Raw genomic sequence first — 23,655 nt, 5'->3', positions numbered from 1 at the left:
TACTTAATTTTTTTGTCTATTTACTTGGTTTATGATTTCACAAGCTGTCATGTGATCGTTTACATCTTAAGCAAAATCGTCAGTTATGAATTCCAAAACTTACCTATCCTGCACGCCCAGTGAGCCGGTTGATTATAGTGTTATGCGCTATCTTAAAGTGAATTATTTATCATGTGTAACTATGTCTCATAGCTTATGTGAAAATCATCAGCTTTGATGTAATGAGATGCCTTACAGCTAGGTCATTTACATGCAGTTTTTCACTTAAAACTATTTACACTCTCACTTATTCTTGATGTTCTTCTAATATGAGGGTCAAGGGTACCCAAACTTTCTACTCCTTTAGACCATACATTCTCGTTAATAAATATGTCTTATCACAAACATTTATCAAACATAAAAAACATTGATTACCTACAACCATGAACAGCATAAGACCCTTGTATCTTCCATAAACCTGAACATAGGATGGTTGAACTTGGACCATTTATGCTCAAATAGTTCTCAAATCGATTCCTATTAACTTTCTATCATGTTTTTATAAAGCAATTAACGAGGCAGGCCTAAGAATCAACCAGGATTAGGACAATAAACTATTTTATAATCAATAAAAAGAAACAAGAATTAAAAGAATAACAGGTTAGTTGACAGGACTCATTGGAAATCTGAAGGGTGATTAATAAATACATCTTAGATTCTGTATGTGCATTTTCCTCTAAAAGATAAGTATTTCCTGCACACTACTGAAGAGAAAGTACTGTTGTATGCCAGATAAGCAATAAAATAGGCATACTGCTAGTATTTTTAACTTTTCTACAGTTTAATCATATTGGTTCATAAATGGGAATAAAAAAACCACTCAAAAAAATTGAGTTTTATGTGATGTACATTATATTAAATAATATATTACATTTGGTTTGCTCTCTTTTTTTTTTCTAACGTACAACATACAGCATCTTTGTTTTAAATCAGCAATGGTATTTGATTTGACGAATATGAAAGTGGCTTTACAATGAAAAATATACATTTTTCAAATGTAAAACAAAAAAATTAAAAATACAAAATAAAAACATTATATTTTAGAAATTGAATCAAATAACATATCCCAACGGGGCCATTGTGGCACCATCAACAATGAAAATGAGAAATTAAGAACTAAGGAATCATATATACAGGTTTTGTACTAATTCCCTGTTTTCAGGATCATCGCTGAAATTATTATTTGAGATATTATCATTCATCTTTTTTTAACATTTACCACAACAAAAAATAATTGAAATGAAATAAGTCAAAATTAACCAATAATGTATAAAATTGTACAAAGATTTAAAAGTTATGACAAATATCAGTGTACAACCACAATTTAGAGAAGAAAAAGATTTGAATACAAATAAAAATTACTGACCATTATTTATAATAGTTTCACACTTAAATATATAATAAAAATATACTTTTTTCAATTTCCTTAAATAATTTTGCAAATGGCCTCATTGCGTTTAAAAATAAAATAATAAATTAAAAGTTTTCTCATATTGCTTGCCCAAATTTACTAAACTTATAAATGGCAACAAATTATTAATAATCCAAATAACTCTTGAATTGTTGATTTAGATATCACAATTATTGCAAAAATTATATAAAGAATGTGCCAATTTAAAATTTGAAGTCTCTGTTTTCCTTGGTGTGAAATTCGTGCATTCCTAACTGCTTCAAATTGAGCATAGCACATCAGTTGTAACTTAATTTAGAAAAAAAATTATTAGTGTTGAATGAAAATTACTCAAATATAATTATACAATTAACACATTGGACTATTAACATTTAAAATCCTTTCATACAACTGACATAGCAAACATTCCAATTCATTCACACACTTATTAACATCTCATATGATTAAATAAAATAGTTAATTACTATAAAACTATTCGCACTTACAAGATATGATTAAATATCAAGAAATAAAACGCTATTTACAAATCGTCTTTTCTATATATATATATAATTTTTTCCGTTTTTTAGTATTTATTTTTATGAATAAAAGTAAGATTGTTATCCTTAATTGCTACATGTAACAAACAGGCACAGAGTGGTATAAACGGAATAAGATGCCTACAGTTATCACTTCTAAGTACATCAAAATAGGGTCTACCTTTCATTCAGATTCTCGTACTTAGACCAGTGACTATATTAAAACTTTGCCATTCTTTTTTGTTTATTAAGGTTAAAACGATAATCACATAACTTCACGTCTTTTTTCATTCTATGCAGTTCTTATCCTTTCTTTTTTTTAATAGTTTTTAATGATGATTAATAAGGGTAATATTAAGTATTTAAAAAAACCGCATCTGTCCAGATAATAATTTGTACTATATATATGAATTATATATATATATTTTTTTTTTTTTAAGTGTTCAGAAATATAAGTCGAACAAATCCATAAGACCCTCATCCTGATCTAAACTGTAGAGGTAATCGTTGTCTGAAATCGGTGGCTCCAGACTTACGAAAGGTTCGTCACAAAAACAACTGTCAGGATCGGCTTCTAAATTGGAAAATACATAGACGTTAGTCACAAATTATTTAAAAAGAAGAAAAAGAAAAAAAAAAGAAAAGAAAAGAAAAATGGTAACTAGATTGGAAAAATAAAAAACACAACTGAGTTAGTACAATAAGTACAAGCATGCAACTCTAAGAAGGCGAATGTGATATGCACTAGTACAATTATTGATAGTCACAAATAACTGCAAATTTTATTTGACAATTATGCTTAATTTACCTACACGTATGCAAAAGTAATTAAACGTTAACCATTTATACTTACAAAATGAAAAGCATTTTTTTAATATTTTTTATAAACCCTATTTTCACAATGAAATATGAACAAGACCAATTTTACTCTAAAATTAAATGTTCCAAGCTGAAAATCATAATTTGAATGAATGGAATGAAACTAATTTCTTATATCCGACCAACCAGCAGTCGAGACCTAATCAAATCCTCACTGCCACGTAATATCAACACGGCAAAGTTTTGCATTAAAAATATCTCATTGCTTTGGGCTCACAAATGCATTGACGTGCAAATATGGTTAAAAAAAGGGGGGGCAAGGGAAGAAACATTATTTTTACATACCTATACCTAAACTGTTGTATAAACTATTTTCCTGCACCTTACAAAACTGTAATTCTACGTTTTATACCTCTTAATCTTTATTCACACCGCGTGATTTGAAAGCAACCTTTCCATACCTCCGCATGCATACAAGGCATACAATCCGACGTATTCTTTAGTTAAAACAAAGAAGATTAAGTAACCGTTGTATTTGAATTTCATATGTAATCCATTTATGCTGAGCAGGTGAGATGGAATTACACTGTGTTTTACGTATCTGCTATTTTTTCTTTAATGTGAGGGCCGAGTTTAATTTCTGTTCCTGCACTATATTTTTATTTTGTTTTAAACTGATTTATAATTTTTATGTAATGGCTGTGATGAAAAATTAGTCACCCACAACCCTTGATACACCGGTGCTCTAACCACTTGAGTTATCGGGACTTCGGTCTCTTAATTCATCTCAACCTACAACTTTTTCAAATTTCCCTCTTTTTGGCAAATATTCAAATTTAGTGTAATTGGATTCGATTCTCGGCGAAACTGAATTGACTGCAGGAAGCTGTTAGCAAAGTGTAGGTCCTTCAGAAATTGGAAATTATTATATTAATCTGCATGTTTTTAGTTAGTCCTAGTTGACCAAATTGATTATTTATAAAACGATTTATAATTTTTATGTAAAGTGTCTCGCTCATGACACTAATTTTTCATCTCATCCTCGCTTTGCATAAAAATATAATCAATTTAATAATCACTTTGGTTAAAAAAGAAAAATTAAAAACATAAATTAATAAAAAATTAACAAAATTAACCTTAAAATATATTTATATTTTTATTGTGGCGTTTTTGGGAAAAATCCCGAGATATGTAAACTTTTATTTTTTGTCTAGTTTCTCATGAGAAAAAAAAAGTTACGATCTAACTCTCCAGGATAACAGGATATGGATAAGAACTTCAACTTGCAAGAAACTCATCAATGAACTTTTTTTTGACACAGAATTCTATGTTGCAAAACTTATGGTTGCTCCAAATTAAAAACCATTTGCACCATTTCATTCAATTCAGCATCAAAAACCTATAAAAAATGGAAATTGATGAGTATCTTGCAATTTGAAATACTTAAGTCCCTTACTTGTTATACTGGAGAGTTAGACAACAACTTTTTAGCTCATTACAAACTAGACAAAAAATGAAAATTTACCATGTCTCCCAATAAAAAAATACAGGTGGGAACAGAAGTTAAACTCTCACCCTGTATGTGAAATGTATGCTCCAGAAACAAACAATTGATTTCAGCTTGGATCTGGAATAGCGCATAGTCCATTCATGCCTAATTTATCAATGTTTTAATTTATTATTCTATTTATTTCCTTTTTTTTGTGATATTGGACAATGGTGTATTTTAAAATTATTTTCTAAAGGCAATAAAAAAAAATAAAAAGACTATTTTAACATGCAGGTAATTTTCGCTACAAAACAAAAAAGTTCCGATTTGGTCCAAGATTAAACAGTCTTTGATGTGTTAGTATCTTCAATCCCGCATTCAGGAAGTATTATTCAACAACATATACAGTAAATTTAAATTTTTGTTGTATCCACATTCAAAATGTGTGTTGGATAGAATAATAAAATCTTATTTGTAACAGACATAGGAAAAATAAAGACATCTATAATATTGAAGTGTCCTTGATTTTTTTTTTTTTTTTTAATTGTAAAGAATCAAGAATTTGCATCCTAGTTATACAATATAAACACGATACACTAAATTTATATTTAAAAAAAAAATTAAATCAGACAAATTTTTGTGTAACAGCCATAAGAGATATATTTAATATATAGAAAAAGTTAAAAAAAAAATTTAAAAAAATCCCAACACAATTCTATAATGACTATAATAATATGTACTATAATTAATTCATTATAATGCATGCAGTGAGTGTGGCAGCATTGGCAAGCTGAATGCAATGGTGCTACAGCACTTGTTGTTAAATCTGCACCACCACAACATCCAGCCCACCAATTAATGCATAATCAAGCAAAGCTCCCTCTTCTAGCCAAGCTTTTTAATCACTTAATAGCCAAGCGCTTAATGTTAATATAAATTTGTAAGTAATATTACTGTTTGCGACTTGTGGTCATGGTAGACAACGCTAAAACGTTTACATTTCAACAGTATATGTATAATATAAAATGTTCAATTTAAAAAGTAAAAAAATAAAAATATTAATAAAGAGAGAAATGGTAACAAACATGCAATTAAACAGTGTTAGTTTTGAAGAAACGTCTAAAAAAGAAGAATAGAGTAAAATATGTAAAACAATTGTTAACGTTATATAAATAAAGAACAAAACACATTATTTAACTTTGCACAAAGGCATATTGAACACAAAATTTAAACTAGTTTTATTATAATTATAATAATAAAAATAAAAATAAGCAGATTAAAAACCAGCTTTTCTCTTATTCACAATAGGTTTATGATAAAAGAACTTTATATTTATATAAAGAACTATAATATATTTTGTTCTTAAAAAAACAAACAAAAAAACTTGTATTTAAATTAAATTGATTCATAAAACTTCCCTGATTAACAAATTATTTCTATCTTGTGCACTAAACATATTTTACGTTTTCTTAGATGTACAAAATTTTTAGATTATCTGAATGAACTGACTCAAAAAATAATGTTAAAAAAATGAATCTACTTGTTCTACACAAGGCTACTTTTACAACATGAAAAATTAACCATGCTTAAAAGAGGTATTTTTTTTGTTTGTAATATTTACAGTAATAATTTAAAATGAACAGAAAGATGCTTATATAAGTATATTTTGAGATCAGACCCGTAAGGATGCATAACTGAAAATAACTGACGATGACGTTTTGCCAAATGAAAAGTATCGTTGAAAAATCTAGACAGTAAAAGCATGCAGTGTTGTTCTTTAAGCGCCTTGGCTACTTTACAATTACGATTATAAAGTGCGTTAGATGTTCCCAGAACGTATCTCGTAGAATTTGGATTACAAAATCTAAAAGCTCAGCCTGTGATATGAGTGAAAACACATCACCGACTGAGCTTCAGGCTCTGTAACCCGGTGAGCGCCTCCTCCAAAATTTCAGCAATGCCTGCTTAGCTTACATTTTTTTGTGACACAACACACATTTTGAATTTGATTGACTTTTAAGCTGTGTAATGAGTGCAGTTTTTGTAAAAATCCGCACCAACCATCACCAGGATTAGTAATGAAATAATTGTTCACACTAAAAGAAACTACTTGGGTATATATATAAATATATCAACAAGGCTCAAATTTTTGTTTATATTATTTATATTTTGCAATACAAAATAAAAATCAAGAATAAAAACTTCATAAACAAAAATTTTGTTTAAAATATTATCTTGAAAATAATTTTTCTAAAGAAAAACTAAAAAAACTATATTTAAAAATAATTAATAATAAAAAAATACATTTCTTATAGGAACCTTCTAATCAGGTACAAACTACAAATTAAAACTTAAAAAAGTAACTAACATAAAAGAAAGAATAAGAAAAAACTTCTATAGACTAAAAAAATTGGGCAAGAAAATACTTAGTCAGGTATCGCGCAGAGGGAAAATTATTTACAAAATAATAGGGAGAAAACAGCCAAAAATTATTACTTGATAATTAACAAACACAAAATCCATGCAAAAACAAGCTAAGCAACAGGGTAAACTAAAAAAATGGTGAAGTATAAAGTAGTGTATAAGCAAATGATTGTAAATTAATAAAAAGGGGGTGTTACAAATGAGTTCATTAAAAAGCAAGCATTAATAGATCAAAAATTCCAGAAGTTACCGGAACTGTGTTGGTCTTCCGTCTGGAGCTGGTATGGTTCCTGGAAGTCGTCTGCAGCAGATATCAAAGCCTTCTGGATTTGACTCGTCGGTTCACTTTTTATTTGAATCTGCTTTTGGGATTCCTAAGAAAGTAGACAAGAATTAGTGGAATGGGGGAGAAAAGAGGAAAAACACAAGGAATCCATGTTGGTTGAGTAAACTTACGGATAACTTAACATTATCACTGACCGAAGGTGGAGACTCTTTTGAGGTTGAAGGAGAGGCGGAAGTAGTAATTGGTTTGTCCTCTTTACTTGCTTTGATATCAGGACACAGAAACACTTCAATCTCCCCTTTGTCTGTCTTTATGAGCATTTCAACCTTAAAAAAAAAAAGTTACAAAAACCTCATTTTGTTAAATTCAAATGTACTCACTCTTGATTTCTCAGTAGGTAGTGGGACTTCTATGCAGGCGTTTGCTGGAGCCTTAATAACCATAACTGTTTGGTTTGCATAAGCCTTTATGCTCCGAATATCCTGGTAACTGACATAAGCATATCGGGTCTCCTTCATGAGCGTTTTCATGTCTTCCTCTGAAAGCATTTACAAATTTGTTGATATAGTTTGAAATATTAAGTGGCCAAGGGAAAAGTTGTCATACCAGCTCTCTTAATTAATTCATCTAACTGTTTTTCTTCCTTTTCCAACTTTTCTATTTCATTTTGCACATCGTTTTGAGACTCTGTGTACGTGCCTCCTCTATAAAAAGAAATTAATGTTAACCAATGTTAAATTTCATCACAAAACACAAAATAATAAAATATAACAAACCTCCACTGAATATTGTTTTTTGAACGTTTTTCTAATATTCCGACACCTTCTAAGACATTAGTTATATCGTATATCCTTCTTTTTTGAACATCCAAAGAAACTGAAGCGTAATTGAGGTCGACAATGCCCCTTGGTGACTTTTGAAGGAGCTCGACGAACTTTTTCGTCAGCAAGCCCAGCGACGTGTCGTACCTTGTAGGCGTCTTCATTTGGCCTAAATAATCATTCAAATTATTTCATAACATAAATGGTTATAATTTTATTACTGATCTTACCTCGTATTGATTTTGCAACAGTGTTACTTTTCTTTTTTGGTTTAGGAGTCTTAAAACCAGATTCCTCGTCACCTGAAGGCGACTCTAGGTTTAGTCTTCTCTTAACCGCCTAAAAAATAGAGAAAATTAGTCAAGGCAATTCTCAAAAATGTAATAATATGATTTGAAATTATTAAATTCACCTGAGTTTTACTCAAATTCGTTGGCTCCCTCTGATTCTGATTCTGAGGTGTTCGACCGTATCTGTGATCCAATAAATGAAATGGAGATGTTACTATTGTTTCTCCATCCAATTCGTCCTTGCATGATGGAGAAGCTTCAATAGTAAAGAGAAACGGATGAGTTTATCTAAAGAACCTAACATAATCCCAGGTGAAATTCAATTCAATAATTTTAATATTACCCTTCGCCGAAGCAATATAATTTTGTTTTTTAATTAAATAAAAAAAGCCCAAAGCTTTGAGAAGTTGTTTTAAAGCAACTGTCCTTTTGTTGTTCAGGATCTTATCTTATTAACAATCTTGAAGCTCAACAACTTAGCACTAATACCTTGAAGACAAAAATCGGTTTATTAAGAAGAAGAAAAGAGGAAAATGTAATTATTTTTATTTAGAACCTGCATTTGAATCATCTTGGAAATGAGCATTATATTTTTGTAAGGTTATGGTATAAACTTATTGTTAAATATCACAAAGAAATGGCACTGAATGATTAAAGGAAAACAAGTTGTTCACAAGTAATAATACACGTGATTAATGATAAAAGTTAAGTTATTTATATATACAATTCCTCTCATGATATTAATTTGTATTAACTTTTCATCTCACCATTTTATATAAAAATTATATATCAATTTAAATAATCACTTTGGTTAATTAAAACCATATAGTTTATTTGTAAAACTAATAAAGTATCTTTTTATAATACCTAATCAAATTGATATTTAAGTAAAATACTTGTTTTAATTTCTCTCTAGCAAGGACATTGGTGAACATTTTAAGGCAAGCTCAAACAATGGAAAACTAGCATGTGGTGAGGTTGGTGAGAAATGGGTCAAAGTACAACTGACCACCATGAATAACAGCAATGGTTCAAAACATTTTATAATTCTTTCATTTCTCAGGAAATAATTTCATTAAAATGAAAACTTTTTAAGTTTATAAATGATTGAATTCTCCTTCAAATATTGTTCAATAAACTATTAGAAAATAAAAAATACAATCAAAATATATTGAATTGTTTTGAAATCATTGAATCCTATCAATTTAATCCAAAACGAAAGGAGTACTTTCATCTGCCTCAAAGATAATTCGACTCATGAATTTTGATAATATAATAGACAAAGGAGAATTTCTAAATAAAAATATGCAAAATAAACCTAAAAATAAAAAATATTAATCCAAGTCCTACTAATCTATATATGTTAATCCTTACTCATGTTAGTTATGTGTTAGCAAAATGTTTGAATTTTTCTTTCTCCTATAATTACCAGCTTTAAAAAAAAAAAAATATATATATATATATTTTTTTTTTAATTTATTTAATGGAAGAATAATTATGCAAGGATATTATCTGTGCAAATGTATCAGTTGCTTCTTTTTATAAAATACCCCAAACAGGAAATGTCCTACTCCAGTCCAAAGATTACTCTAGATCTTCAAAGCAAGTCAATGCACCAAATTGAGTATACACCAGACACTTATAAATTTAATTAAAATGTTAAATTAATGAAAAATATTTTTCTTTACAGTAGTGTTGTTGACATATTGAACAGTTGCCCATCTTTTGAAACATATTTATATGTAATAAGGTTTCTTTCTTTTTTCTTTTTTGTGCATCTTCTTTTTGGACTGATTTCATGGTTATTGTTTATAATTAAATTCACTAGTTTTCGTGGTCCGCTTGACCAATTAATATCTTTCAATTAATTAAGGTTTTTAGTTGAGATAAAAAAGGTCACGATAGCATAAGTGGTAGAGCAGCGGCGTATCTAACCAAAGATCGTGGGTTTGAATCCCACTTGTGACAATGACTTTTTTTTATCTCAACTAAAAACCTTAATTAATTGAATATGTTGCTTATAGTTTTGTGATTGTTACTATGAACAATGTTATAAACAATAATCATGGAAGGACCAATAAATCAGCCCAAAAAGAAGAAGAAAGAAAAAAAATCTTTTTATATATAAATATACGTTACAGAAAATGGGCAAACTGCTCGAAATGTCACATTACTGTAAAAATAAAGTTTTAAATAAAAGGAGCCCTCATTTGGAAAACTTTCGCTACAAAACGTAATTTATACAATTTCAACAATGTACATTATCATTGACCAGATAGATCTTTGTTTTTACAGTGTTTGTGCATTATTTTGTTTAGTTTATTGCAATTTGCTTTTTTTAAATAAATAAATAAATTGAGCTGTAATAAATATTTTTTAAACACAATAATTGCCTTTTTACTACATAGAAAACCTGGTTTATATATGTTAATGAGATAATATTTCAAAAGAAACAACTTATAGAGGTACAAAATTGCCTTTTTGTTTTATATGAAACAAATCTATATATTTAATTGGTTAATTTTTCAATACTAGTGTGATTGGCTGCGCAATTTAACAAAATCCTGTTCACATGTGTATTTTTATTAATAATTTGGATTAATTCCAGTTTGCAAAACACATCATTCAGAATGCATGTTCAAACGCAACTTCCAGCATGCTGTAGCAGTGTTTACACACAATTCATTGCCAAGGTGTTAAAAATATACCCAATTTAATAGACTTTAAAAATCTCTCAATTTTATCCACCTTTGTCAGATTTATAAAGTTAACCAACAATAATGGCAAAAAGTAAATATTTTGCAGAGAAAAATGTATTCTATATGCTTTGATTCAAGCATTCATTTTTATACGTAATATAATTAATAGTAGTGAAGGAGTGTGATGGTCTTAAAATAATTTGTTATTGCCAGTTGATGTGTAAAAATAAAATAAAAATATAGTTTCTGAAAACACATTTACTAGATTTATAAGCTACACAAGTAAAACAGCTTTTTGACATTTATTAACAAAAAGCTTTAAACTTTTCCACAACTGTGCTTAATGTACTAAGAAAGCACTTGACAAATTGAAATACCCATAAATTTAATTTTTTAAATGCTTTTTGATATAAAAATGTATTTATTTAATAGAAGTAGTAGATTGAAATGCCCTGGCATAGTGCTTATTGCCTCTATTTTCTTCTGTGTCCATAGTTTCTGGCACATATCTTTCACTATCAATATCTAAGAGGGTACTAACAGATAACACTATGGAATTCTGATTAAGTTTTTATATGCTCTCTCATACCTCCAGCCCACCTAGCTACCCACTCACTGAGTGCTGGAAAAAGTGGCATCACAATTTTTTCTTTATTTTAATAGACATAATAAAGATGGGGAATGTTAATTCACTTTTTGAAGGATGGTTCTTACAAGTGTTGTTTACAACCCATTGGTATTTCAAACATTAAACACTCATCATCAAGTTGAAGATGTTTTGAACACATCTCTCAACATGATAGAGTAAGATATTTAGTTGTGTTGTGATTCTTTTTTACATGTTAAAAAGTGATGATATAATGATATAATAGACCTCTTAAATATAAGCCTACTATCAAATTATTGTAAATGTAATAGTAAATTTATGAAATGAAATGGTTACCAATGGGATCTCTATTATCCCCATTTTGTGTTGAAATATTCATGGATAACTCCGAAAAAAATTTTTTAGGGGGGGGGAACGATATGTAGATGAAACTTTATGTATATGGTCAGGAACACTAGAGGATCTAAAAGAATTCCTCCAAAATTAATTAATTGAACTTAATTAAATTTAACAGCATTACATAGTTTCAAGAAAGGGAAGGAACTCGGTTGGAATAAATTAAAAAAAAAAAAATTACAATCAAACATGGGAGATAAATGCATAAATAAAATATATTTTGAAATGTACCTAATATTTGACATACAAATTAATCACTAGTTCGCATTTTCACATGTTCAAAATTGAACGGCATTAAAACCATTTCTAACTTCAAAATAGCTTTCAAGAATTATAAAACAATACACAGTTTTTTCCAAAATTAAAGATCCCACACTAATAACAAATAAATCTGACGCAATCTACAAGATCAACTGTTTAAACTGTCCGGCAACTTACATCAGTCTTACATTCCAATATCTGGACAAGAGAGTAAAGCAACATATCTATGATTGCAAAAAACCCAAGCAAAATCCTACAGCACTCGCTACCCACCAGTTTGAACACCAACACAATTTCGATTTCAAAAATCCCAAAATATTACATACAGAACAGATACATGTTAACTCAGCCACAGCTACGCCAACATCAAATATTTTTCACATAGCCTAATTATCCAACAATTTAGCTTTCCTTTTCCTATTTATCCCTTTCTATATAATCCTGAAAGGATAATCTGGCCGAACCATTACCAACACATTTTTTCCCTTCGTCGGCTCCTTTCACCTCAAAGAAGCCGACGCCTTATACAAAAATGTCTTTTTTTCTATACCGACTTCCATCCCCACCCCTTCAAAATCCAATATATCGTATATAAACACAAAACAGCAAAATCTCACTGGCACTCTCAACACGACACGCAAGAATAGCACAATTACACAGAAGACAAACACTTTGAGTGAGTAGAAATACTTTGATTGAATATAAAAAATATATTTTGCATTGTATAAATTCACTTTTCCTCATCCTAAATGTATTTGTTAAATGTAAACAATGTTTGTAAATCCCAGGCCCTGAAGATGATCTCAATAAAGATCGAAACATTGGCACGATAAAGAAAATGTTTTTCTGAAACCTACATCACACCAGACCACATCTCACGATTTCTGAATAATTATCGATTAACGGTCACTAATCACCACACACATTATAGTTACAACTGATTTTTGTTGGATTTGAAGGTCTCTTTGATATTCAACCTTTGATGATAGAGTTCCACCAAATAAGTACTCAAAAAAATCGTTTAATAATATATTGTTCTTTCTTATCAACAACGAGTCTCCAGTTTGTTCCTCTTGATCCCTTACACGATTATGTTCCCTTCAGCAATCTAAGATGTTTCATCTGTTTGCAAGTACATTTGATCTTAATATGACTACTCTAAAATTGTGTGTACCCATGAAAATGATTCTTTCTTACACAATTATTTAAAAGTGAGATTTGTTAATGAAAGCACAATCCGACTACTACTTTTGACACCTTGATATAGCTTGCATATGTATCAATTCCTTTATTATCTTGCATACCTTAGTTGAAATAACTTTATTACTTTTGGCCAATGAAAGATCAGTCTTTCATTAGTACTAATTTGTTTATTATATCAAGCTGCCCAATCTTATTTATGACATCTACCTACATGTACATTTTATGTTCACAATAATTATATATATTATTATTTTATATTATTATTGTAATAATAATAAAATTAAAACAATTTCTACTATAATAATTAATATCTAAATGATGCTAAGAATGACAATAAATTTGTTTTTAGTGTTAGTTAAACACACAATTAAACACAAATTAATTCTCAATGAAGAAAATGGTGATTCTCTCAACCGATATTTTGGTGGAATAAACTTCTCCACAATTCCAAACATCTTAGCCCTGATATTAAAAGACTTATCTGAACTGTATTAACAGATAAATTTAAACATCTCATCATTCTGGAAGTCAAATAACGTTCTCCATTAATTGCAATAGAACTAATTATGCAAAGTTCAGTTTTATACCAAGAACAACAGACATGTTACACTTGCTCAAAAATATAATTATATTTAATGTCAGTTTATGTACATTTAAGCAAATTTTATCATTGGAAAATTAAATATTGTATAATTAATATTATTTACATCATTTTATTTGTTTATTTATTTATATATATTTTTTTAGGATTCGCAACAGCAGAGGTCATATCAACTCTCAGGGTGTCAAATTAAGACAGTTTTAATACATATTTCAATTCATTTTAATTTTTTAAAAATAAATATTTCCAAATTTACGTAGTTATAACCTTTACACTTTTATTGTACAAATTTGTCATTAAGAAACAGTAAAATAAATAAACAGAGCTGTTTATTTGGATAGCTGAAAAAGCTGCTCCAATCTAACCCTTTTCAAAGTAAACAGAAAGGTGCTGTACCATTTGTGAATGGATGACCAACACGTGTAGTTTTCTAGTACTATTTTGTAATCATTCTATAATGATTTAAGAGCAATAAGGATCAATGAAGACCTATGGTCAACACAAATATATACTACTACTGTGGTTATCTATATAAAATTTTGTAGATGTTAGATATATAATATTCATGCTATGGACATACAACATAACTAAAAACAATAGTTATCAATAAATAGCAGTACATTTGTTCTTGGTTCGCTAGAAAAAAATATATATCTGTCTGAATGGAAATTATTTAAGCAGATACACGAATGAAAGGAACACAAACACCTACTTAGCATACAAAGACTAGACTTAATATTAACAAAGTATTAATAGATGTGTGGTCAGCATTGATCTTGAAATAAATATATAATGTGTACTTCTATTCTTCTTTGTATGCACATACTTTGTTTTTATTTTTAATTCACAGTACAAACAATTACCCTCAATTCGGTAAGATGTAATGGTTAGATAGTAAATATATATAAAATTAAAAACAAGAGAGGAGAAAACACCTATGGTAGCCATCAAACTCATTTTCTTTTGATGGTTCTCTAGTACCTGAAAAGAAACCCAAGAAATATAAAAAGTCAACCGGAAAAGAAGAGTAAAAAAAAATCCTATGGTTTTTTTTTTTCAGTACTCTCCAATAATGCTAAAATGTCTTTAATTAATACCTAAGTTATTATCAACTTCACTGTCACTGCGTAGGAGATCTCTCGGCTCTTCAGTCGGCAGGAAGATTCGAGGGATTCTTCGGGATGAGAGTTTTTCTATGTTCTGATTTATGGAGGTTGGAAGGGTTTCGTTAAACTTATGGTAATATTTAAGACTGTATATGCAGTTACATTCAATACATAAAATTGAACCTCAAGGAATTTTGTAAGATTAAGGATTGGGCAGTTTGGATAAGGCAGATACTGGAATGTTTGGATGAACCCTACATCTCAGTCCGTAAGTTCAATCGTCCTAACTATGATGCTGTTAAGCAGTCTTTTATTTTCGAGAGGTAATTCGTACGTTCATCAAGAAGTCATGCAAGAACCCTGTTTGTCTCATAACTTTTTGACATTTCCTCGTTTCTTATTTGTTATGCATTGTTTTCTTAAATTAGCCCATTTTTTATAATTAAAAAGGTTGCATTTTAAAAAGATATGGTAGTTTTCTTTTTTATACATAACAGAACTTCTGAAAAATGTATATATTTTGAGGCAGCCTGCCTCTTCAGCATACAAAATTCCCCTCCCCCCAATATTTCTGGTGTTCATCAGTTTTTGAGAAGTAATGGTGCAATGAAGGAACTTATGTTAACCTCTTGAATAATTAATTTAATTTGATAATTAATTTTAATCTGGATTGAAGAAGTAATTTAATAGACTCAATCAAACATTTTAATAAGTACAACCCACCCAAAAATGGTTAGGAATAGCAATCAGTTTGTTTTATTTAAGTCAATTAAAATATGGAATACTTTTCATTCTAAATGCAAATTATATCAACATGCATCAAAGTGAAATAAACGTACAGGTCTCAAACACTTTTCGTAAATATCGGAAATTCAAGAGAAAGCTGCGAAAGCCACAGGTCAGTCATGAGCACAGTTCTTGAATTAATTTAAAAAATGGATATTATATATGTAATTTATTAATAAAATGAGAGTGCAGATTATAGGTAATCTGGTGGATTTTAACTTTTCTAATATTTCTGTAAATAAGGTACAACATACATCACAAACAAAAGTAGTGTGATGTATTTATCAAATTTTGTTATTGTATTTATTGATTCTTTACAACTGCGATTTTTAATCGTAACAAGCAAATGACATATGCACAGTGACAATATAGCATGTTACACATGATAGAAGTCACCCAGAAGAGACACTCCTTCACATTTGATTTATGAAAAAGGCAAATTAAATTGCACAGTTCAGCAGTGATTCACCATGTTCCCACTCTCCTCTAGAACTCAGAGGTTTGGTCATATCCTTATTAGGTCATATCCTGGGATTTTGGATTTCACCCTGAAGGGTTGTCACTCCTCCATGTACAGGGAGCTCTCCTAACCTGATGTGTGGCTGGATTGCTAGTAGCCCCTTAAAGCTAGGTGCTTGTGAGATCGTTGCTTCCCAACTAACGGGGTTAAGCTCCAACATTTCAGTCCCCAACTTGAATCTAGCCTAAAACTAATTAAATCCCATAATATACAGTCACACAAATAAATACATTCATACAATGCACTAATTCTGATTAGTTGGTGGAGTACTCTATATTCCCCTATCAACCTATATGCAATATTATCTAATCTAACAGGGTTGATGGGGTGTATTCTGCCTTCAATTCAAAACACACACTGCTAGATGCTGTTTCACCCTCACGCTAATAAATACACGCACTCAGACAAAGAACCTCAAAACACATAAACAAATATACAATAAAAAAAAAAGAATTCTAAAAAGCAAAACAGAGGCCAAGAAACTCTACTGTGCTAAATCCGACACCATGCCTACACAGTCTTTGTAAGGAGCCTAAGCACATACATATGTGTTCTAAAAACCATTCTTAATAAAATAGTACATAATGCTATACAATATCTTATATATATAATATATAAAAATAGTTAATTTTTAATTATATTATTTGGGGAAGGGTATCATGGGAATCAAACTAGGACCGCGGGGCGGGGTCTATGAGCTGATAGTATACCACACTAACCACGGTCCCAAAAGAAAAGGCTTGGGAGGTAACGGATCAATTCAATGCCTGATTGTTGGTGTAGACTTGAAGTTTAATAGATTTAACTCTCATTTAAATAAGGCAAATAATGTCAGGCAATAAATCTCTCTTTAGTGTCATTAAACTTTGAAAGAAAATTGTGTCAACAGTCATTTTACTGAAACTGACACAAACAATCTCTAATAGTTTCATATTAAACCAGACCAGACCTGTACTTTATAAGCTTATTTTTTAATATCAAGTCATATTCTTGAAACTAAAACAACACCCTCTCTAAAACTCTTTTGTGTGCAGGGATTTATTTCATATTGTGACTAATAATATTAGTTAAAATATGCAAGTGCTCTTACTACAAAGTAAAGAGATATTTTACATGCAGAAAAACACAAAAGTACATGTTGTACAGTTAGAGAAGGAAAGTGGGAACCAAACACATCTGCTGTTACAAGCAACACAGGTTGCTTTAGTTAATGAAAAGAACAGGTTGCTGTTATTGCTTATTGCTATTAACTACCTATTTATTATGAGCAAAAGGGCTAATTTTTTTTAGGTAGAATCAGTGATCCATCCATCGACAAACAATAGGAAAATAGGTCAACTTGAAAAACAAATTAATAATTGAGGTGACATTTTCTGGCCTGCAACAACTGCTTGAAATAACCGAATATTGACTGCATTCACCACACGTTTCACACACCTATGGTAGCAGTACATGTACCATAAGTGTCACCTACTCAGTTAAACTTGTTACACTTTCCAGCCAGTGCACTGCAGTGTTTGTTATGCTAAAATACTGCCCCCTTTTCTTGTAGGGTTTTCTATTAGTAGTCCTACTGCTATCAGTAGCAACTCAAGTCTGTATGATGACATTTCGAACCATTCTTTAAAATTAAAAACTTGCAAGGTCAAAATTGAATCAGGTTCTGTGGATTTTGCTAAGTGTAACATTTTATCAAGCCACAGCCTAATTAATTTGCTAATCATCACTACTGAAAAGTAATCCTCTATAATTGTAAAGAAATGCAGGAGCAAAAGTAATCTAACCTTTGAAAATTTGCACTAATATCATGATCAAGTGAACAAGTAATCCAACACTTGTATCAGCAGTACAAATAAAGACAGGTATATTACAAATATTTGTATTATTAGTGATTGTTTATGAAACAAAATTCCTTGTATTTTATACAATTTTTTTTGTCCTTTTGGCTTTACAACTTGTAAATTTGTACTTTTTTTATTAAGAAAATTGTACAAATTAAAAGCTACTACACTAATATTATTAGTATGTATCATTATTTAATAGACCTAGGTATGTAGAAAAAGAAAAGGCATATGTTTTGTGTTTTCAGTGATAAATTTTAAAGCTGGATTCTGGATTTGTTTTCCAATAAAAAAGCAAAAAACCAAGTCTTATTCTAGAAACGAAAAGAAATCCCATCACTAAAACTTTTTTTACACCTACACAAGAGGTGCATACACAGACAACTGTTGAATACTTTCGACTTTACAACTTGTACATTGTACATTTGTACTTTTTTAATATGAAACAGAATGGTACAAATTACAAGCTACTACACTAATAGTATTAGTTATTTTTTTATGAAAAAAGGCTTGGGTAGATAGCAAGGACAAAAGCTTCCAGTCATAAATTTTAAAGCTGGATTCTGGATTTGTTTTCAAACAAAAAAGCAACAAGTCAAGTCTTATTCTGGAAACTAAAAGAAATCCCATCACTAAAACTTTTCTTGACCCACCCACACACATGAACAAGTGGTGCCTGGATAGACAACTGTTGAATACTTTTGACTTTACAACTTGTACATTGTAAATTTGCACTTTTTAATATGAAACAGAATTGTACAAATTTGGGGATGGACAGACAACTGTTGAATACTTTTGACTTTACAATTTGTACATTGTAAATTTATACTTTTTTAAAATGAAACAGAAATTTCTAGCTACTACTAATAATATTAGTAAGTATTCCAGTATTCAGAGCCCAGGAATGTGCTTCCACAGACATCTGTTGAATGTATTCTGAAAATTCAAAACAAGAAGCAAGGAAGCAGCAGACCTGTGGACGACACTTATCCTGAATTACAATGTGTTATCTATTTAACAATTAATTAAATGAGCAAAATTTTTTTTTAGTATTCATTAATCAATAAGCATTTTTGTGAACAATACAGAAAGACTCATGAAAAACAAGACTTCATATTAAAGGACTTAAAATGAAAATCTTTATTGACAAAAATGTTTCTTCGGAGAGCAGAGAGCCTTCTAATCTAATCCTTTCCAAAGTAAACAGAATGATGCATTTAAACTTTTTTTTCTTTATCAATGTAGATAATTTTTTCCTCCCACTTTACAAACACCCCACCCCACGTAAAAAAGTGTCATTTCAGTAAAGTTTAAACCGTAAATACTGTAAAAGAAAAAACAAATAATTTATTCGCTTACCGAATTTGGCATTGTTCATATCAGGCGTAGAATGAAAAATTATTTCATCATTGTCCTCCAGTTTGTGAACACGTTGAACTTTCGACATCTGAAAACACAAACATTTCCAAACAAACAGAAAAATAAACAAATAAAGAAGTGTTGGAGATAAACGGATAAATCGAAAACGAGAGGGTGTGACTCCAAGGGGAGGAACGCCGAGGGTGCACCAGGGGAAAAAAAAGCCACGGAATGTTACAGGAAGTTTTTCTTAAATTAAACTAAAGCTGCCGTCTAGTCGGCAGTTTCAAGGAATTGGGTGGTGTTTAAAAAATTTTAAAGAAAAACTACTGGACTTTTTTTTTGAGGTCGGTGTCACCTTCCCAGAATGTAAACGATCTGAACCAGTTTTCGTATTTGAAGCAATCGGATATCTAGCGATCCGACTAGGTAAAATGTCGAGTCCGATATCCCAATAGGGGGTTGTAAAAATGGGTGGTTTTTTTTTTTCTTTTCCAGACGGGATTTAATAATTTGTGAGGGGGTTTAAATATAATAACCCGTGGGTAGGAGAAATGTCCGAAATGCGTTTCACATCGTAAATTAAATTCGTCTTTATTTAAACATTTAAAGAAGACAATTTAAAGAAAAAAAAAGTTGCCAAATTAATTTACGTATTTTCCTAGATGGTAAGTAAATTTATTGAACTTTAGAAGATATTTGTTTGGGGGGGGGGATGTAAGAATAGTTTTGAGATGTGTTTTGTGTAAATTAGAAATATCTTGTTAGTTAGATAAAAATCTGTTATTAACTTTATTGTTTTTTAGAGATTGAAAGTTATTGTTTTATGTCCGTAACTGGTAACGTGGGGAGGGGGACGAAACGCCAAGCACATTTTCACCCCAGCATTAGGTTAATTTCCAGGGCGAATATCGGCCAGCCGATATTCCAGGGGGTGAGATTTTCTCCTTTTCGATTTATTCTCCTTTTCTGGGAAATAAGGAATTAAAAGATTAAGGTCGGCACCCTCGGAAAGTGTATTACTTTCGGCAGTCCGGACTTCCTTATCTAAGGATTTTTCTCCCCCGAGATAAGGCCGAGGAGGACTGTTTGCCGAAGGAGTTTTCGAAAAGGAATAACACGGGATTCGAGGAAGTTGACGATTTTGGTACAGGTGGAAAAACAAGGCTCAGTCGGGGGTGAAAAATCAGTTAATTTTTTACTCACCATCTGGTTTTCCCACTCTGATGATTAAAAGAACGTTTTTCCCCGTGAAGACGCCCGAAAGCGATGCGAACCCAGGGAGAAACTACATATTTCCGAGTCGGGAAGCCGACATTGTCGAACCGACCCGTCCTTCTGTCGTGCACACTTGTCGCCTCTCGGATAACGATTTCCCGGACGTGGACGGCTACAACGGCATAACGTCACGACGAGGGCCTCCGGCGGCCTTTTACCGATCTCTGCTTCCTTTGGACGAAGTGAAAAACCTCGGGAGTCCGATTCGGCGAGTCGTTCCAACGCAAAGGCCGACGAGGCGACCGAACAAGCTTTCAAAAAGCTTTGCCGACGGCCATAAGTACAACGCGAGCAGCTGCTCGGCCCGACGGAAATCTGGGCCGCCAACGTTCAAATCCGGCCGGGGTCTCGGCGCTGTCCTGGGCCACCTCGGGGCCGGCCGGAGGGCGGAAATGTCGGAAAACTCGAGGAAAACCCGCCTGAGACGTTAAAACGGATTAGAGTCGCGGCCGGGCGGGTCGAAGGTGGAAAAAGACGCAGATAAACAGAGGGCCGAGGTGAACGCAGTGGGGGTCGGGAAACTCTGCGCTTCAGCCCCGCGACTCAAGAAAGCGCCACCGCCGACACCAAGAAGCGCGCAGAAATACAATAATCACATGGCGGAGAGGTTTTACGACTGTTACCGCCAGCCCCTCCACCTGTCTTTTCACTCCACCCCATCGTTCCGACACACCAGCATTTTTACTTTTATTAATTTTTTAATTACATCACGCACACTTTTCTCTATTTTATTAACGAAAAATTGGTGAAAAATTATTATCCGACTGCCCACTAAGCTACTATCCACATTTATAACATTTCCAAAGTTAAAATCCTGCCTTTTAACAAACTCATCCGAATTTAACCACCAGGTTAACATGTACAACTTTTTCAGATCCCGTTACGTTTTGAAAATATGCTAGGTCATAAAATAATTCTGTTTATAAAAACTTAGAATCATTCTTTTTGCACTTTTTCTGGATCCAGGTTGATAATTTCAATGAAAAAAAATTCAAAATATATTTTTTATTATACAGACCAGACAATTTTAAACAATTTAGTATGTAGTCGCTCCGACCTCTTGCATTTTTATGATTTTATGAGGTTCTAGGTATAAACTTAAAGAATATATTCTTTCTCCAGTTCTTTGTATATCTGGGCCAATGTAAAGACTGAACACCCTTTTTAATTGAATCGACCATTTTGAAAAGGGGCGGGCCATCTTCAACTTTTCAAAATTTTACAGGAGAAGCAAGAAACGTATAAAATATAGATTTTGTAGAATTGTTATGAATCTTTCCCCCCTACTAGCTCTTGTGGGATATAAACATGCTTAGACAGTTTTAACCTGTTCTGTTGCACATGAAAATACATTTTTCACAAGAGAGATGACCAATTTTCAAAATGAACTGGGTTTTCCAAACCACAAGACAAGTTTTTTTTTAGTATATTGGAATTCTTTTAAAACCCACAAATATATATTTCACACTTCACTCATATACACACAACACAAAACAACTGAAAATGGCATGATGGTGCTGGAAATCTTCATGAGAAAAGAACAGTTTTGGAATTCTTCAGGAGCTTCATCGTTCATGGTGGTGGGGCAAAAGTTGATCTTGTCTAAAACTTCTTGCATGTATCTGGTATGTATTGGTACAACTTTTATTAAAACTTCTATTTTTTTCTTAAACAATTATAAGAATTTTCTTGGTGTAAGCAGTATATTTGATGGATCCGGAATGAATGGTAAAGCGTCAGTTTGTGGTTTCGTCAGTTAGCAAAACTGCTCTTCTGCTATGGTATCTATGAAGAGTTCTCACAATCACAACTCCTGGTTCTTGACTTGGAAATAAAATAAATAAATTAAAAATTAATAAAAAGGACGGAGGGTAGTCTAGTGGATAAAGTCGAACATCAGTGTGCGGTTCATTTTGAAAATGGATCGTCTCCAAGAGATGACTCCTTTTCCAAATGAAAATTTCGTCTCAACTACAATACTGCGACAATGAGATTTGCATTTTCATAAGGAATTGCTGTGCTAACGTTCAGAGAATGTGAATCAATCAAAAAAGCATTTTGTGAAGAAATTTCAGATGGCCCCTTTTCAAATGACATTGTTTTGCATAAAATTACACAAGAAAAACTTTCTGACATGACATCCTCAATGTCCCCGAGTCAGAGTTCCCATCATAAAAACTCCTTTCTAAATACTAGCTCTGCTTTATTCTAGCTTATTCAGATTGAAAATGTTTTAGGTCCATTTTGTTCCTCTTGACAAGATTATTTACCGAAATATATTTAGACTGGTGAGGCTGTCTTCTGGATCATAAGTACACATCAAAAAGTCTTTTCCTTATTATATATAGACTGAAATTAATGTTCCTGACCTTTAATAGTGCCTTACTAGAACATCTGTTGATGTCAAATTTCGTCAAATAGTTAAAATCTGAGAGGCTTATTTATTTATTTACTTCACTAATCTGCCTGTTTTTATAGTGCTACATCAGAATTTAGCTAACACATTGTCAAGTTTTGATTTAAATTTGTGAACAAAACGCAACAGAAAAGTCCACGTATGAAAAAGTGGTCAACACTCAACGAAACCAATGTATACAATATGAAAATACTAACAAGACTGCACAAACACTCATACAGTAACTCATGAATCAATAGCAAAAAAAAAATTTCTCACATGAAAAAACGATTAATTAATTAAAAAAAAAAAAAAAAAAAAAACACTGCTGTAGAATATTGTTTTAAAGGATGAAATGTATGAGTTAAAACAGTAAGCACACTCAGATATTACACACAAACAAATAAATACACATAAACAATAGAAGTGGGGGATTGTGTCCATTGATATGGTAAATTATTTTAAAAAAATAACATCAACAAAAATAACAAATTCACAAAAAAATT

General features: G+C 31.2%; 1 protein-coding gene across 2 annotated transcripts; it reads right to left on the bottom strand.

Moving 5' to 3' along the window:
• Window positions 1–1,057: 1,057 nt before the first annotated feature.
• On the bottom strand, window positions 1,058–21,271 carry LOC106663607 (transcription factor E2F6-like). Of its 2 annotated transcripts, none has more exons than XM_014388538.1 (10): window positions 20,683–21,271; window positions 19,477–19,564; window positions 8,220–8,353; window positions 8,038–8,146; window positions 7,763–7,976; window positions 7,593–7,690; window positions 7,367–7,524; window positions 7,157–7,312; window positions 6,951–7,074; window positions 1,058–2,542 (listed from the first exon to the last, which is right to left on the bottom strand). In XM_014388538.1, the coding sequence occupies exons 1-10, from the start codon at window positions 20,683–20,685 to the stop codon at window positions 2,412–2,414; spliced, it is 1,215 nt and encodes a 404-aa protein (XP_014244024.1). In that variant the 5' UTR covers window positions 20,686–21,271; the 3' UTR covers window positions 1,058–2,411. The 2 variants fall into 2 exon arrangements, with proteins under 2 accessions (XP_014244024.1, XP_014244025.1); XM_014388539.1 differs by having other exon boundaries at window positions 7,181–7,312.
• Between the last annotated feature and the right edge of the window lie 2,384 nt (window positions 21,272–23,655).

The sequence above is a fragment of the Cimex lectularius genome, unplaced genomic scaffold (genome assembly GCF_000648675.2).
Source record: "Cimex lectularius strain Harlan isolate CLEC.00 unplaced genomic scaffold, Clec_2.1 scaffold135, whole genome shotgun sequence".
NCBI lineage: Eukaryota > Metazoa > Arthropoda > Insecta > Hemiptera > Cimicidae > Cimex > Cimex lectularius.
This window is presented reverse-complemented; position numbering and strand designations above follow the sequence as displayed.